The 18,013-nt window shown below is 45.6% G+C and overlaps 1 protein-coding gene across 1 annotated transcript; it reads right to left on the bottom strand.

Moving 5' to 3' along the window:
* Positions 1-15,703: 15,703 nt before the first annotated feature.
* On the bottom strand, positions 15,704-17,746 carry CGA (glycoprotein hormones, alpha polypeptide). The gene is made up of 3 exons (XM_065911711.1): positions 17,647-17,746; positions 16,385-16,569; positions 15,704-15,781 (listed from the first exon to the last, which is right to left on the bottom strand). Exons 1-3 carry the CDS (start codon positions 17,744-17,746, stop codon positions 15,704-15,706), a joined length of 363 nt encoding a protein of 120 aa, XP_065767783.1.
* Between the last annotated feature and the right edge of the window lie 267 nt (positions 17,747-18,013).

Raw genomic sequence — 18,013 nt, 5'->3', positions numbered from 1 at the left:
GAGCCCGGATGCTTATCCTTCTCTGCGCTCTGTGCTGGGTCGCTCAATCATCCCGACTCTTGTGACCCCGTGGACTGCAGCAAAGCAGGCTCCTCTGTCCATAGGGCTCTCCAGGCAAGAATACCAGAGCGGGTTGCCATGCCTCTCTCCAGGGGATCTTCCCAAACCAGGGATCGGCCCCAGGTCCCCCACATTACAGGTGGACTCTTTACCATCTAAGCCGCCAGGGAAGCCCTATCCGTCTCTCTTTCTCTCTGTGTATATATGTACACACACAATAAATTATTATAAATGAATATATGTATTTATATCTATATTTTAATATGGTATATTTTATAAATATATTTATATTATAAATACAATGCTATATATAATGAATATATATTTTATATATTAAAATATCTGGAAATTCCCTGGTTGTCCAGTGGTTAGGACTTGACATTTTCACCAAGGTGGCCTGGGTTCAGACCCTGGTTAGGGAACTAAGACCCGCAAGCCAAGTGTCCTGCTCAAAAAGATATGTGTGTGTGTGTTAGCTGCTTTGTTGTTGTCTTACTCTTTGCAAGCCATGGACTGTAGCCTGCCAAGTTTCTCTGTCCATGGGATTCTCCAGACAAGAATATTGATGTGCGTTGCCATGCCCTTCTCCAGGGGATCTTCCTAACCCAGGGATCGAACCTGTGATGTATATATGTATGCATATATACATGTACAAATATAGCTATATATTTAAAATATATCTGATTACAATTACTGCTTGTGAGTGGTAGAATTATGATTAATTTCTGCACTTTTCCACAGTGACAGAGGTTTTAATGAGGATATTTTAATAGCCATTTTAAAGCACCTCCTGTGACTTTTATCTAAAAATGCCCTCTCTTCTCCATGTCGTTGTTCTCTACCGCTGCATACCATTAGTTTTCTATGCCCTTACCGCAGTTCGCACTCACATACCTGTGTATTCACTTGTTGATTTCTATCTTTGCCTGCTAACTGCAAAGCGCTCAAAGAAAGGACTATGCTACTTCACTCACCAGTGAGTACTCAAAGCCTAACAGGGCCTGGCAGAGAGTAGCTGCTCAAACATTCTCGTCACTTAATGAGCGGCTGGACAAATGAATATGTGATATAATAGAGGGGAGTCCAGCATGCCTTGAGGGGAGAAGAGAATGATTACAGGTAGAAATGATCCAAGGGACTTCCTTGATGAGCCAGGGGTTAAGACTCTGTGCAACTAACGCAGGGGCCTGGGTCTGATCCCTGGTCGGGGAACTAGACCCCGCGTGCCTCAGCGAAGGCCTGAAGCAGCCAATTTAGATAGATGGTGGCGATAACCCTATATGCAAAACAGAAAAAGAGACACAGAAATACAGAACAGACTTTTGAACTCTGGGGGAGAACGTGAGGGTGGGATGTTTTGAAAGAACAGCATGTATATTATCTATGGTGAAACGGACCACCAGCCCAGGTGGGATACATGAGTCAGGTGCTCGGGCCTGGTGCACTGGGAGGACCCTGAGGAGTCGGGTGGGGAGGGAGGTGGGAGGGGGGATCGGGATGGGGAATACATGTAACTATATGGCTGATTCATGTCAATGTATGACAAAACCCACTGAAATGTTGTAAAGTGATTGGCCTCCAACTAATAAAATAATATTAAAAAAAAAAAAAAAAAAAAAAAATTGAAACCCTCTGTCTCTAAAAAAAAAAAAAAAAATAAAGTCTACATTGCCGAAAAGCAACTGGGTTGGGGCTTTACCTTTCCTTTACTACATTTCTGGAGGAATAAATGCTAGTTTGTTTAAAATGTAGAGATTCATGCTATGGTTATTACTTCTGTCTCTTGTGGCATGTAGTGGGATGGTGAAATGGACTGTTTTATTGCATTTAATACACCCCTTTTCTTTTAACTCCCCCTTATGAGATTAAACTTAGTTTTTTTGAAATCAAAAAAAAAAAAAAAAAAAAAAAGAAAGAAAAGGATCCAAGAAGGTGTCACAAAGAAGGAGGCACATGAACTGAGTGTGGGAAAATGAGTGGGATTTTCCTGGGCTGCGAAGAAGGAAAGCTTTCAAGGCAGGGAGAACGCCCAGGGCAAGGGAGCAGAGGCGTGATTCACACACACAGAAGTCGGGCGTGGCCAGCAGGTCGGCAGTTATGTGAGGAAATGAGGAAATAAGGCAAAGGGGTGGGTTGGAGCCTATGTAAAGAGTCCTTTTTTTTTTTTTTTTTTTTGAGCATTGATTTTATATTGGAGGACGGCCGATTCAGTGTTGTGGTAGATTCCGGTGGACAGCAAAGGGACTCAGCCATACACACACATGTATCCGTTCTCCGCTGAGAATCTTGTAGGACTTTGCTGGCATTCCAGTGGTTACGACTCCGTGTTCCCAATGCAGGGGGCATGGGTTCGATCCCTGGCCAGGGAACTAAGATCCTGCATGTAGTATGGTGCAGTCAATGAAATAATAAAATAAAATTTTTAAAAATGAATCTTATAAGTAGAGAGGATTTTAATTTACAAGGCAAACTTAATACAAGTAGACACAAGAAAAGGGGGACAAATGGCAAAACTCTGGGAAATACCTTCCTGAGGAAGTAGAGAGAAAACGAATTTAAACAGAGCAGTCCAAGAGGAGGAAAACCCAGAGAGGAAAGTGTAGCATGAGGCAAGGCAGAGAGAATTTCAAGGAAGAGGCCAAGAGTGTCAGACGCTTCAAAGTGACCAAAGCGTTCGAATTTGCCAAATAAGCAGATGAGTAGTGACCGCTGAGGGAGAAGGAAATGGCAGCCCACCCCAGCGTTCTTGCCTGGAGGGTCCCAGGGACAGAGGAGCCTGGGGGGCTGCCGTCTGTGGGGTCGCGCAGGGTCGGACAGACTGACGTGATTAGCGTGCATGCAGTGACCATGGGGAGACCCAGTACAGTAGAGCGGGGGAGGAAGAGGTCAGATTATGAAGAGGATTTTTGTTGGTGTTTTATTTTGAAATAGTTTTAGGCTGCAGGAAAGTAGCAATAAGTAATAAGCGACAACTTGGGAGACGGGGAGAGAGCTGATGGATTCTGCCTTAACCAACACATCATGGCTTACATCCCCGAAACCTGGCATTATCAACATTAAAAGTAATAAGCGACTACTTGGGAGAAGTGGAGAGAGCTGACGGATTCTGCCTTAACCAACACATCATGGCTTACATCCCCGAAACCTGGCATTGTCAACATTACAAGCCCCCAGAATGATGCGCTGAGAAGGACCAAAATTCACAGCTTCAATGTGATCATGGGGAAGCCCCTGACAAATCCACACTGAGGGCCAATCTAGAGAATAGCTGATCAGTTCTCATTTTAAATGTCACAGTCAGGTAAGAAAAGGAAAGATGAGAAGCTGTCACAGATGGGAAGAGATTCAGGAGATATAATACCTAAATGAAGAGTGGAACTCTTGGACTGGATCCCAGAAAAGAAGAAGAATATTAGTGGAGAAACTGGTCAAATCCAAATGAGAAACATGAGTCAATGAACCCACAGATTAAAAAAAACAGATAGAGTGGCCATTCTCCCAACCACAGGAGAGAAAAGGGACTCGGCAGAATGAACCTATGAAAGTGCTTCTAAATACTTTTATGTTCACTAACGTGAAACAGTAAAGACAGACAACCAAATGAGGCTAAAGTTAGAAGCATTCCACACATCTCAAATTAGTAATATCAGTGATTACATAACTAACTCTATTTTCCAACCCTAGTTTGCTAAGCATTTTTCAGGATCTCCCTTTCCTGAATGTTCAGTAGATGCTTCTGTGTGTGCTTTGCCTTGCGATGGCAGCCAAGTGGCCTTTCTCTTTTTTCTAAGCTGGTCGTCTGTTCCAGTTTCCCAGCTTTTCACATGAGTGAGTGATAGCCCCTCAGTCGTGCCCGACTCTTTGCGACCCCACGGACTATAGCCTGCCGGGCTCCTCTGCCCTTGGGACCCTCAGGCAAGAATACTGGCATGGGTGGCACCCAAAAACCAGGAGAAGATGACCTGGGAGAGCGGGACAGACGTGTGGACACGGCCCTGTGTGGGACAGACAGCCGTGCGGGCCCTCCCTGCAGCACAGGGCGCTCAGCGCCGTTCCCTGCGTGGCGGGGACCGGGCCTGGGGCAGGCGGGCGGCAGAGGGAGGGGTTAGGGCACGCGGGCTGCTTCGGGTGCCCGTGGGCAGACCCCGACACAGCATTGCAAACCAGTGATACTCCAATGAAAAGGGAAGTAAAACCACGGCAAAACAGGTGAACCCAAGGATATTTGGGGATGTTCATATGGGGCTTGACAAAAAAGAAAAAAGGAAGATAATTATGGTTCTGAGAAAAATACAAATAATAATACAAAAGTACTTTTCTGATACAAAAAAGTATCAAATTTGTAAACTTTCAAATAAAATGCTTTCAGATATTTCACTGAGGAAAGTGAGGTTATTTCTTCATAGCTTTTTGTCAGGGTTTATCTTCAAAATGGCTACATGAAATTCATCAAGACTGCTTAACGATTCTCTCTTCAGATGGTTGATAGCCATGCGTGTGTGCTCAGTCGCTTCACTCGAGTCCACTCTTTACGACCCTGTGAACAGCCCACCAGGCTCCTCTGTCTGCGAGATTTCCCAGGCAGAAATACTGGACTGGGTTGCCACGCCTTCCTCCAGGGGATCTTCCCAACCCCGGGATCAAAACCTCGTATGCCTCCTGCGTTGGCAGGCGGGTTCTTTACACTAGTACCACCTAGGAGGCCCTTGATCGTCACTACCTGCAAAAGAACTTTGGGCATGAAGGTAAGCAAAAATTCTTAAAACCATTATTTTACAACCATTCAAAACATTATAATAGCTTAAAATATATATAAGGAATCTAAGGTATTTTCCTTTTCTCTCATTGACAAAGGACATATAGAAATCTCTATATTAATATGAATGAATTTGAGCTTCATTTAGCTTATCAAATAGCTTAAATAATGAAGCTATAATTTGTTGAGTGCTATACATTAGTGAGTATAATGTTCATCTGTACAAAGTCAGTAATCATTCCAATTCCAAAGAAAGACAATGCCGAAGACTGCCCAAACTACCGCACAACGGCGCTCATCTCACACGCTAGCAAGGTAATGCTCAAAATCCTTCAAGCCAGGCCGCAACAGTGCGTGAACCAAGAACTTCCAGATGTACAAGCTGGATTTAGAAATGGCAGAGGAACCAGAGATCAAATTGCCAACATCAGTTGCATCATAGAAAAAGCAGGGGAATTCCAGAAAAGTATCTACTTCCGTTTCATTAACTACACTAAAGCCTTTGACTCTATGGATCTCAACAACTTGTGGAAAATTCTTCAAGAGATGGGAATACCACACCATCTTACCAGCCTCCTGTACACAGGTCAAGAAACAACAGTTAGAATCAGGAATGTAATAATGGACTGGTTCCAAATTGGAAAAGGAGTACGTCAAGCTCGTATATTGTCACCCTGCTTATTTAACTTATATGCAGAGTACATCATGAGAAACGCTGGGCTGGAAGAAGTACAAGCTGGAATGAATATTGCCAGGAGAAATATCAATAACCTCAGATATGCAGATGACACCACCCTTATGGCAGAAAGCGAAGAGGAACTAAAGAGCCTCTTGATGAAAGTGAAAGAAGAGAGTAAAAAAGCTGGCTTAAAACTCAGCATTTAAAAAACTAAGATCATGGCATCTGACCTATCACTTCATGGAGAATAGATGGGGAAACAATGGAAATGCCGACAGACTTTATTTTCTTGGGTTCCAAAATCAAGTAGATGGTGACTGCAGCCATGAAATAAAATATGCTTACTCCTTGGAAGAAAAGCTATGACATACCTAGACAACATATTAAAAGGTAGAGACATCGCTTTGCCAACAAAGGTCTGTATAGTCAAAGCTATGGTTTTTCCAGCCATCATGTACAGATGCAAGAGCTGAACCATAAAGAAGGCTGAGCACCAAAGAATTGGTGCCTTTGAACTGCGGTGTTGGAGAAGACTCTTAAGAGTCCCTTGGACTGCAAGATCAAACAAGTCAATCCTAAAGGAAGTCAAGCCTGAATATTCACTGGAAGGTCTGATATTGAAGCTGAAGCTCCAATAATTTGGCCAGCTGATGCAAAGAGCCAACTCATTAGGAAAGACCCTGATGCTGAGAAAGACTGAGGGCAGGAGAAGGGGGCGACAGAGGATGAGACGGTTGGATGGCATCACCGACACAGTGGACTTGAGTTTGAGCAAGCTCCAGGAGATGGTGAAGGACAGGGAAGCCTGGCGTGCTGCAGGGCGTGGGGTCACAGAGAGCCAGACATGAGTGACATGAGTGACATGCCGCGACTGAACCGCGGCAACCACATCATCAACCCACGTGTCCGCCAGCGATCCGCTTGCCCTTCCCACTCCCTCCGTTTTGTCCAAGCCGGGGTGCATTTCTGTGTCAGGCCCAGATTTCCTGTCTTCCTCGGGAGCCGTCTTGGGCAAACTGCTCCTTCTATTCTGCCTCGATATCCTAGTCCAACCGCTAACGCTGGCCTTTCCTAATTATCTCCAACATGAATGGCAACTGAGAAAAAGTTGTGTAGAAGGAAACTTTCACATCCTGAAATTCTTCTTACTGTCAATTTAGCTGAAAATCAATTACTATTCACAGGCAATTTACAGCTGAATATGTGACTATATTTCAAACACACTTTCTGATCAAGAGCATCTGGAGAAAATTGATACATTTTTTGTGCTAGGCAGTTTACTTTCCTCCATTTTTAAAACATTCCATTAATGAAAATGGCTTTAAAACGACAGACTCTCTCCTTTGAAAACACTTTTAGAAACTTTTGATCACATGCCAAGTTTTTTGGCCACTTCTTCAGAGGGTTCTACCTGACCCCCATTTTCCTCACTCTCTCCCCAAAACCTCAGCTTTCAAGTCCTTCAGACAAGTAAGCCCTGGAGTCAAGTTCAGAAGGAAAATACTTTTCTGAACATGTATTTTCTGGGGGGTAAAAAAGGAATTTATTAAAAACATGCAGCAGTTATTTCCTTTTTACGTCCCCCGTTTTGAAGTTGCATGCAGTAATTCACTTCTCTCTTAGATTCAGGGAAACCCAGACCCGGCTTCAGTTCTTCATGGAAACAGCAGTCTTTAATATTTACAACTCCATGTGCTAGGTAGTTTTGAAGAGGAGAATATGGAAATCCTACTTGGCTTTCAGAACAGAGAAATTTCTTTCTGTTTCTCCTAATTAAGTTCAAAAAGAAAGTTCCTGAAGGAGGTATTGAGTGAGTCAAGAGGAGAAAGAAAGGTGAAGCTGAAGTTCACACTTCGAGATAGAACATCAATGGAAAAGTCACAATTATAATTCAAACCTCAATTGTTTTTAGTATGATGGCTTCTTACCCTGGGCAAACCTCCAAGAGAGTTGTCAGATTCAGCATCTATGGAGAAATGAGTCCTTTGTTGGTAAAGCAAAAATTTCACCCTTTGAGAAATCAGTGGAATTTAAAAGAAGCTACCCAAAGTTAGAGATGGGGAAACCCGGAATTCTATGCATCCCCAGTCCTTGTGCAGCTGAAGCTTTTTGTGCCTCAATTTACCTAATTGTCAGGTGGTGATGGTGCCACCTGCCTCAACTTTTGGTCCATGAAGGGCTGAGTGAGTCTCACTGAGGTGTCATCTCAGGGCTTTCTGAGAAAGTAAAGGTGCCATACTAATGGCAGGCAGTTTGGTGTTGATTAACTTTTCATCAAATAAGCAGACCTCTCTAGACTTCTTGGGGTTTCCCTGGTGGATCAAACAGTAAAGAATCTGCCTGTAATGTGGGAGATCTGGGTTCATTCCCTGGGTTGGGAAGAGCCCCTGGAGGGGTGCATGGCAACCCACTCCAGTGTTCTTGCCTGGAGAGTCCCCACGGACAGAGGAGCCTGGCGGGCCACAGTCCATGGGGTTGCGAAGAGTCGGACAGGACTGGGTGAGTAAGCACAGCACAGCCTCTTGAGGCTTGTGTTCCTGACCACGCTCTTCATGCCCCTTTCACGGTCATTTACGTGTGGATTCTTTAGTTTTACCTTCCTGATGGACCAGATTATGTTCAGTTCTTCTAGTTTCCCCGGAGATGAGAAGAGCAAAAGAAAACAATTTGGGGCACTATATTCTCCAGAAATTTCTCAGCAGTATAAGGATAATGAAGACATCAGCATTTGGAATCGTAGATCTCAACTGAGATTCTTGCCAATGTAAGACATTATCTCTACAAAATGCGGCAAGTAGGACGATGAGTGTGGGCAGAGCTGCCACGTAAGGTTGCACGGTGTGTGCACTGCACAGAGGCGCCCAGCTAGGGGATAAGGACTGCCTGACGTCCACTCTTCTATGCCATTCAAGCGTGAGGTCATTTACTCAAGATGCTCTGCTTGGGTTTATAGCTGGAGTTACATACACCTCAGTGTTCACAGAAGCACTGCTTACAGTAACCGAGACACAGAAACGAACTAAATGCCCATTGACGGATGAATGGATGAAGAAGATATGGTATATGTGTACACAATGGAAATTACCCAGCCGTAAAAAGACAATGAAATAATGCCATTGGCAGCAGCATAGATGGACCTAGAGATTAGCATGCTAAGTGAAGTCAGATGAAGACAAATATCATATGGTATCACTTAAATGCAAAATCTTTAAAAGTGATACAGATCAACTTCTTTACAAAAAAGAAACAGTCTCATAGACATAGAAAGCAAATGTATGGTTACCAAAGGGGAGAGGGGTTAGGGGATACATTAGGAGTTTGGCATTAACGTATACACACTGCTGCTGCTGCTGAGTCACTTCAGTCGTGTCCGACTCTGTGCGACCCCACAGACGGCAGCCCACCAGGCTCCCCCGCCCCTGGGATTCTCCAGGCAAGAACACTGGAGTGGGTGCCATTTCCTTCTCCAATGCATGACAGTGAAAAGGGAAAGTGAAGTCGCTCAGTCGTGTCCGACTCTTAGCGACCCCATGGACTGCAGCCCACCAGGCTCCCCCGTCCCTGGGATTCTCCAGGCAAGAACACTGGAGTGGGTTGCCATCTCCTTCTCCAATGCATGAAAGTGAAAAGTGAGAGTGAAGTCGCTCAGTCGTGTCCGACTCTTAGCGACCCCATGGACTGCAGCCTCCCAGGCTCCTCAATCCATGGGATTCTCCAGGCAAGAGCACTGGAGTGGGGTGCCATTGCCTTCTCCAATTTACACATTGCTCTATATAAAATAAATAAGCAACAAGGACCCACTGTGTACCACAGGGAACTAAACTCAGTACTCTGTAATAACATATGAGGGAAAAGGTTCTGAAGAATATATATTTTATTTATATATTTACAACACTGAATCACTTTGCTCTACACCTGAAAATAACACATGATCAATCAACTATATTTCAATTTTTAAAAAATGCTCTGCCTGCCCAGAGGGGCATTTTCTTCATTCATGCAAAGGCTTTCTGTAGACTAGAGGTCTTGACTGTAGGCAGTTGTTTAGATTCTGATGGTGGTCGGAGGACGCAGTGGGAGCAAGTAGAATTACGGTTTTTTCTTTCTTCTTTGACCCAGTTCAGCCGCGTCTGAGGCCACAGAGTCCTCCAGCGGTGCTTCTCACGTCTCCTGCCTCCCTCTTACACATCTTTTAAACAGTTTTCGTCTGCACGGGGTCCTCGTTGCCGCATGCAGCCTGTCTCCAGTCACGGTGAGCAAGACCTGCGCTCCGTTTCAGAGCCCAGGCTGCTCGTTACAGCGGCTCCTCTTGTTGCAAAGCACAGGCTCTAGGAGCTTGGGCATCCACAGCTGCGGCTCGTGGGACTGGTCCCTCCACGGCACGTGGGGTTTTCCCGGACCAGGGATTGAACCCTGCCTTGGCAGGCTGACTCTTTCCCACCGCACCACCAGGAAAGTCCCTCTTGCATATTTTTCCTCACTCGACTTTTTCCATTCTTCTTGCTCTTCCCTTCCGTCTACCCCTTGCTGCCCCATCCTTATCTGCCCTTTTCCCTCACTCCCAGAAGACGGACAGCAGCCACCTCTGTTTTACAGGCCTCTTCCTGAGCCCTAGTCCACAGTGAGAGCCTGTGATCACTTAAGAGTTGCTGCTGCTGCTAAGTCACATCAGTCGTGTCCGACTCTGTGTGATCCCGTAGACGGCAGCCCTCCAGGCTCCCCCGTCCCTGGCTCTACTCACTGTCAATTCTCCACACAGCTACAAAGTCGCAGACGTCTTGCTTCTCTGTTTGATCCTCTGACTGTCCTGCCCAACACCCGTCCCCTGTAAACAGATCCAGGGCCCGCAGTGCAGACAGGCCTGGTCCTGCTCCAGTCATCGCGTTACTGGCGTTAACTGTCAGCTGTGGAGCCTCAGTCAGACGTGTTGTCACTTAAGATGGGGTGCCTGGGATCCCATGTTTAACCATGAGAAAAGAAACTCAAAACAGGAGAATTTGGGCAACTCTCTGGCTGAGGTGAATCTTGGACAGGTTGGCTTGAAAGAAGCACCCCTAAAACATGTGATCATTCCTCCCTTCACACGACTTTTGAGCACTTTTCAGATGGGCTTGAAACAAGATTTCCAGTCTCCTTGCCTGCCTCGCGGCCTGCTCGTTACTTCTCCATCTGAGATGATCAACTTTTCTCTAGAGGGCTCATACCACAGCTTTCTAATTGACTGTCCCCTGCTGGGAAAGATTGAAGGCAGGAGGAGAAGGGGACAACCAAGGACGAGATGGTTGGATGACACCACGGACTCAGTGGACATGATTTTGAGCAGGCTCCAGGGATGGTGAACGAGAAGGAAGCCTTGCGTGCTGCAGTCCGTGGGATCGCACACAGTTGGACACAACTGAGCGACTGGAAGCGACAAAGACGTCACAGCCCACTCTCGCAGCCAGGCTGGGCCAGAAGCTATCCTAGGTGGTCCAGCATCTTCCCCTCCTCACGCCCTCGCACCCTCCCAAGCAATCCTCCCCACCCCTGTGGTGTTGATACCCTGACCACAGGCGACCCTCAAGGCTACTGCTCCTGGCTGGAGGGCTTTCCTAAGCTGTGTCTAGCGCTTCTCATGGTCCTGTTAGACACGCTGACCCAGTACCCTTGGACAGCTCAACCCGGCCTATCCCAGTCGGAACTCTCGTTTCCCCTCTCGGCTGCCACACAGACCTTTTTTATGTCCCAGTTTGGGGAACAGTCATCCGTGATCCAAGAAGTCAGGAGGCACGCCCACAATCACCTCTTCATTTTCTCCTAATTTCTCCCAATTCTGTCCCCACCTCTTACCCTCACCCTCCCTGCCAGCAGGCCACCACCACCTCTTGCCGAGACAGTTTGATGAAGGCCCAGACTCACGATCCTGTGACCAGTCTCACCTTCTCAAATCACCCTTTACTTGCTGCCAGAATGAGTTTTCTAAAGTGCAAAGTGGGACCTATTATTCCTTTAATTAGTTCAGTTCAGTCGCTCGGTCCTGTCCGACTCTCAGTGACCCCATGAATCGCAGCACGCCAGGCCTCCCTGTCCATCACCAACTCCCGGAGTTTACTCAAACCCATGTCCATCGAGTTGGTGATGCCATCCAACCATCTCATCCTCTGTCGTCCCCTTCTCCTCCTGCCCCCAATCCCTCCCAGCATCAGGGTCTTTTCCAACGAGTCAGCTGTTCGCATGAGGTGGCCAAAGTACTGGAGTTTCAGCTTCAGCATCTGTCTTTCCAATGAACACCCAGGACTGATCTCCTTTAGGATGGATTGGTTGCATGTCCTTGCAGTCCAAGGTCCTCTCAAGAGTCTTCTCCGACACCACAGTTCAAAAGCATTAATTTTTCAGCGCTCAGCTTTCTTCACAGTCCAACTCTCACAACCATACACGGCCATTGGAAAAACCATAGCCTTGACCAGACGGACCTTTGTTGGCAAAGTAATGTCTCTGCTTTTTAATATGCTGTCCAGGTTGGTCATGACTTTCCTTTAATAGCACTTCTCAAACTCCTCCACTTAAGTACGCCTAATGCAAGAAGAGTGAACCAGCCCCCAGGAGGTTTGGGAAGGGTCACAAGAGCACAGTCCACAGGGGGGGCCTTCCAGAATTCAGAAGGCCCCACCCACAATGTGAAGTTTCTTATCAAGGCCCATTTTGTGTGTGTGTGTGTGCAAGATTTAATAAAAAACAGGCTAAAATAGGAGTGGCTGCTTTCCGCATTTCCCAGGCTGTGAAGGGTTTACCACGACGGCCTGGGGTGCGGCTCCAAGCGCTGTCAGTGGGTGTGTAAGAGCTGCTGCCCTCGCCCCAAGCCCACGGGGCAGGTGCAGGCTCAGCCCCACCCTGGGCTTCCAGGTCCCCCCTGGGCTGCGAGCTGTCACGGGACCCACAGCACAGCCTCGTGGCCCCTCCTGCCCCGCCTGCGCGGGGTGAGACAGAGCCAGCTTATCCCAGGCTGCCGGGCTGCAATACTGACAGGGAGCCGGGGCAAGGCGGGGCGGGCTGCAGAAACCAGGGAAAGCTTGGGTGAGGACCCCAGGGAGTGGGGCGAGCCAGCCACAGGCCAGTCTCTCGTGCATCCGACCACAGTCAATGCAGACACCACCACCAAGAACGAGGACGACAGTGAAAAATGAAGGGACGGACAGGAGTGGCACGGGGGCTGTGGCCGGGAGGTGTGTCCAGCTGCACCGGAGCAACTAGTTGCGCTCCAGGTCCCGGGACTCAAAGGGCTTCAGGCGATCTTGCACCGCCAGGCCTTCCTTCAGCAAGTCCCACTTTTTAAACTCATTTTGTCAATTTTGCATTCTACTCTATAACATCTCTGCTTTTGTTTTGAAATTAAAATAACATGTCCCCAAATCTTCAAGCAAAATTGATCTATAGAAAGGTGCATGTTTAATCCCATGGCTGGCAGAACTTTGAAGCCCGCTAGTTTCAGCAGCAGGGGTCCGAGCTGGAATGTCCATTTCTTTGCGTGTTATTTGCATGACCCGACTACGGGTGTCCATCTGTCTCTGCAGCTCCAGGCCTCCTCCCAGCTCCGTGAAGTCCAGGCACTGAGCCGCTCATCACTCTGACCCGCACCCTGGCTCCCATCTCAGGACGGTTCCCTGTGTCCTGGTTACGTCTGCTGTTTCCTCAGCCAGACCACACCCTTCCCCCGTCTATCTGCTTATCCTCTAGATCCAACTCAAGTACCACCTTTCCTGTGAAGCTCTCCATGATGAACTCCACTGGACACTGAGTTCACTACCCCTCACTGAATGCCCCCAAATCCGTACATTTCCCATAGCATCATCTCACCTGATCTTTACTTTTAATGCGCTTTTATTTGTAGAATAGCTGCTTTACGGTACTGTGTTGCTTTCTGCCTGCGTCAGCATGAATCAGCCAGGGGTGTAAACGCCCCCTCCCTCTTGAACCCGCCTCCCACCCCTCTAGGTGGTCGCAGAGCACCTGATCTGCATACCGTGCGCGCTTGCTGCGAGCTCAGAGCTTCAGCTGTGTCCCATCTGCGACCCTATGTGACTATAGACCATGGCACCCAGTCTCCTCCGTCCACGGGATTCTCCAGGCAAGGATCCTGGAGTGAGCTGCCATGCCCTCCTCCAGGGGCTCCTTCCGACACAAAGATAGGACCCGCGTCTCTCAATGTCTCCTGGCAGCCAGGTTCTTTACCACTCGAGCCACGGGGAAGCCCAATTTGTGTCTCACTTGATCATAATTCTTTGCTCTGCCTCGCCTCCCTACCTGGCTGTGGATTGTTTCAGGGCAGCGTCTGTATCTCACTGTAGTGCTCTCCAGGGCAGACTTGGCTGCCCTGAATGGCCAAGGGGCTGTCCAGTTCCCCTTTCATTACTCATTCCTTCCCATCTGTCCAATGGGTGGCCCCCAGATGGACAGGAGCGCTCCAGTCAGTGGTGGATCCCTAGCTTTCTTCTCCTGCTGTATCCTCCAAACAAGCTCTGAGGACCTGACGCGGGTAGATTCTCAGTGAATATCAGTTAAATGTTTGCATGAGCCCATGATCAGCACCATTGTTTCCTTAAGTTAAGCTGCATTTTGTTCTCTCGATCTTACCTTCCAGAGAGTCCTGGTATCTCTGAACTTCCAACATCTAACCACAGGCCAGCACTTATTGAACATTAAATAAATGTGTAATAAATAAGCAGATGAATAAGCTAATGTGTGTGCATTTCAGTGTTTCTTTAAAAGTGCATGTGCTCATTTTAATTTTTCATCCTAACACCTGGTGTTTTTACCAACCTGTTAGAAATTGATTTTTCACTCGGAAATGGGATCTTGACAAACTGGTGATGAATGAATTTTTTTTTGAAAGCCTTAGCTGTAACCAGTGTGATTTTTTTTTTTTTAATTCTGGCTCCTTTAGGAATTGAACTTTTGGGTGGTTTTGATCTCTACCATAGCTAATATAATTTAGTGGGTAAAAACCATGGTCTATCTCTGTTTATGAGTATAAATGTGCAATAAATGTGGTTTTGAAGCCTGGCACTACTCCTAAGCATTTGGACAGAGCTAAGAGCAAGTGCTTGGTCCGCCTCCAAGTCCCCAGTGAGCTCCCAGTGAATTCTTTGTTCATAACTTGCTCGTTCCCATCTGGATGTAAGAATGGAATGGTAGAGGGTGTTATCCTTACCCTAGCCACTGTGTGGTTATAACGTGGCTGCCAGGAACCACGGTCAGGCATAAGCCAGTGAAGCAACTTCAGACTAGAGACGATTTTGGCTTTACCAAATCTTAGAACGGTGCTCTTCCTTTTTTTCTTAATTGAAAATTTTCAGTAAAAAAGCTTGTGACCAAACATCCCCAATATCCACATATGTATTTATTTGTAAATTTTATACACCCAAGACCATATGTAAATAAATGAATGAGCAAGTTAAGTAATGTGTGTGTGTTTCAGTGATTCTTTAAAGGTACATGCACTCACTTTAATTTTTCACCCTGCCATCTGGTGTATTTACCAACTTCGTAGAAATTGGTTTTTCACTTTGAAATGGAATCTTGACAAATTGGTGATGAATGAAGTTTTTTTAAAGCCTTATCTGTTATCAGTTCTATTTTTTAATGTATCTGTACTTCTATAAAACTTCTATAAAACTCACACTACTACAAAACTCTATTTGCACATCTAAAGACAATGTGCAAATGAATAAAAATAGAAGTTATATTTTCTTCCTTCACCCTAATGGATTGTCTCATGAGTAGCCCACTGTCTGAGGGGCTCACAGCTTGCTCTGGAAGGCTTGGTTAGAATAAGATTCTCCAGTATTAGGCCATTGACTACATGGGAACCCAGCTCACCCACCAGCTTACTCCCTTCCATTAATCCTATCAAAAGTAACTGGCTTGAGACTTTTCAGAAAAAATTAGAATTCAGTGATAGAGTGATGATTTAAAAGACTTTATTTCCAGGGGAACCAGCTTTTTATGGTGATGCTAAATGCCATATTTCATTCCAAATGAAAAGATCAAGGCTGCTGATTATATTGTAGGATAAGGAGAAAAGCAATAAAGCTGCAGTATATTCCAAAGCAGGTTAAAAATGGTATGGCAAGGAAAGGGAGGGTTTTATCTCACAAAGCCGTAGACACTGGACAAATTAGCTTTCCTTTTGAGCAAATCAGCCAACATCAACACAGCCCGTTGCAAACCCTTTAAGATTTGTGATAATAACAAGTACTGCAGTGGCAGTCCGTGTGGTTCTCCACTCTGACGTTTCCCATCACTGTGGCCTAAAGGGGAGGGAAAAAGAATGGATGGTAGATAGATGCAGGCGGATAGACAGGTAGGCTAGCAAAATTGAAAACTGTTCGGTGAACTTGTCTCTGGCCAGCTGAACTGAGTAGATGCTTGCTGCGTGGGACTCCTGTGCTGGTCCAGCGCCTAGCAGGGGGCCCAGGTTCCCATCCCTGTCAGAGGACTAGATCCCGCTGCCACAGCTAAAGTTCCCACATACTGAGTGCTACAGCCAAGGCCCTGTGCAGCCACACGAATAAACAAGTCCTTTAAAAAACAGATGCTTGCTATATTTGCATAGTCTCTTTTTCAGCTGATATTTTCATTCTGAAAGTTTCAATGTGCACTGTGTAAGTATTCTATGTTCTCTCCCAACCTGCCCCTATCACCTCTATCCACTTTCTTCATTCTGGATAGATCCAGCCTGTGTCCAGAAGGCTGCTGTCTTGACTAAAGCGGACAAGCTCAGCCCTTCGCTCTACAAATGCCCGTTGAAGGACCGGTCATCAGCTACCTCCGGCGTGAAGCCCATGGATGTGCAGTGAGGACATTTCTCTGGTTGAGCTGTTGGAAAGCTTCCGGGCCCTTTAAGCCCTCACCTTGGTGAACGCTTTGGCCACACAGCATGTGGCTTCCGAGGTGATGTTCTTGGGGACCAACATTGTCTTCTTAGACCTCGCTGGAGTGGGGTACGCCCTGGAGAAGCAGCAGCCCATGCACTGATAGATCGGAGCGTCTGGCTTGGAGAAGTATTTGTTTTCCTTTAGCTTGCATTCAGGACAACCTATCACCAAAGAACAAAAGTTTAAAAGGGAGAGAGAGAAAGAAAAAAGAGAGAAAGAAAAAGGCTAAGAGTAAAATAATCCAAAAAGAATTTTTAAAAACTATGAATTATTCCTTATTACAGGACAACAAATATTCTTTTTTTCTATTGGAAATTAAAATAAATAAATACTTTTTGGTTGTATGTTCACCTTCATACACAATATCTGCTTGTCCTGACTACAGCTATTTTCACAGGAAAATAATTTTGCAGCTGGGCATGGGCATCTCAGTGGTAGAAGATTCTTTAGGAATGACTTCTCACTTCCAGTGCTGATAGTATGTCTGTAGGGAAGGCAAGACTAGATAGATGAAAACACCACGCTCATCCAAAAGAAGAGTTTTGCCCAGAGGCAAAATATTTTGCACTTTAGAATCTACTATTTCTTTCTCCCATAGAAACTCCAAATATTGACAGAGGAAAACTTGTCAGAATCAAGAAAGCTTGGTGAGTGGGACAGCCTGCTACTAGATCTGGCATCTGCACTTGGAAACAGGGGTTAAAATATTACCACGTGTCTGGAGAAAAACCATCACCAACAGTAGCTCACAGTTTCATAGCAGATGGGGTGGTATCAGCTACTATACGAGATTTTTCAGAAAATAGAGCAAGAAAATTTACTGCATAAAGTGGTTTTGTTTTCTAACTTGTTAACTGATATGAAAATTCATCTACAAAGGCAATGTTAAAATAATCCCAAATCTTCTGGGAGAAATGCAAAAAAAAAAAAAAAAACCAACAAGCTAAACTGAATAAGGAGCAGTTTTTGCTTGCAAAACTCAGATAAAGAATAATCAGGAATCTATTTCAGATGGAAATGTGCAAGCTGCTATTTAAATGGACATGTAAAATAACATTTTCACTGTACATTTTTGGAAACTAATTTAATGTTCACAATCTAAAAGTGCCTCGATATATACCCAATGGCAAAGATTTATCGCATTTGAAAAGGAGGTATAAATGCAATTAATGGAGCTATTGATGTACATCTAGAAATGTATGCTTCTTGTTACTGCAAACTCAAGTTTGGTCACACACCCTGCATCGTAAACTCTCCATCAGGAAAGGAATGGAGAATCTGCAGAAACAGAGACAATACGGCCAGAATGACAGCTGCATATTTTCTGCAGTAATCCATGCTCTTCTGCAAAACAGACATAGGGGAAAAAGTTACTATAAAATTGGCTTAACAGGCATAACCACACCCAGTAGCTTTAACATTGCTGCAACTAAGTCATCAATGTCATGACTCCTTGGCCTACAGCTCCCAATACACTTTAAAGCCACATATAAAAAAGCAATTTCTCTTTAGGAAAGGGGTAGAGAATTGACTCTTCTCATTTCTTATATCAACCAGTATAACCAGGCATAATGATAACAAAAAGAAATTCTGTTTCCAAAATCT

The sequence above is a fragment of the Muntiacus reevesi genome, chromosome 19 (genome assembly GCF_963930625.1).
Source record: "Muntiacus reevesi chromosome 19, mMunRee1.1, whole genome shotgun sequence".
Classification (NCBI taxonomy): Eukaryota; Metazoa; Chordata; class Mammalia; order Artiodactyla; family Cervidae; genus Muntiacus; species Muntiacus reevesi.
This window is presented reverse-complemented; position numbering and strand designations above follow the sequence as displayed.

Coding starts and splice junctions, on each gene's coding strand:
- CGA (XM_065911711.1), bottom strand. CDS start 17,746: ATGGATTACTGCAGAAAATATGCAGCTGTCATTCTGGCCGTATTGTCT. Junction 16,570..17,646: donor TGGAGAGTTTACGATGCAGG/GTGTGTGACCAA, acceptor CTTTGGTGATAG/GTTGTCCTGAATGCAAGCTA. Junction 15,782..16,384: donor TGGCCAAAGCGTTCACCAAG/GTGAGGGCTTAA, acceptor CCTCCCCTTTAG/GCCACAGTGATGGGAAACGT.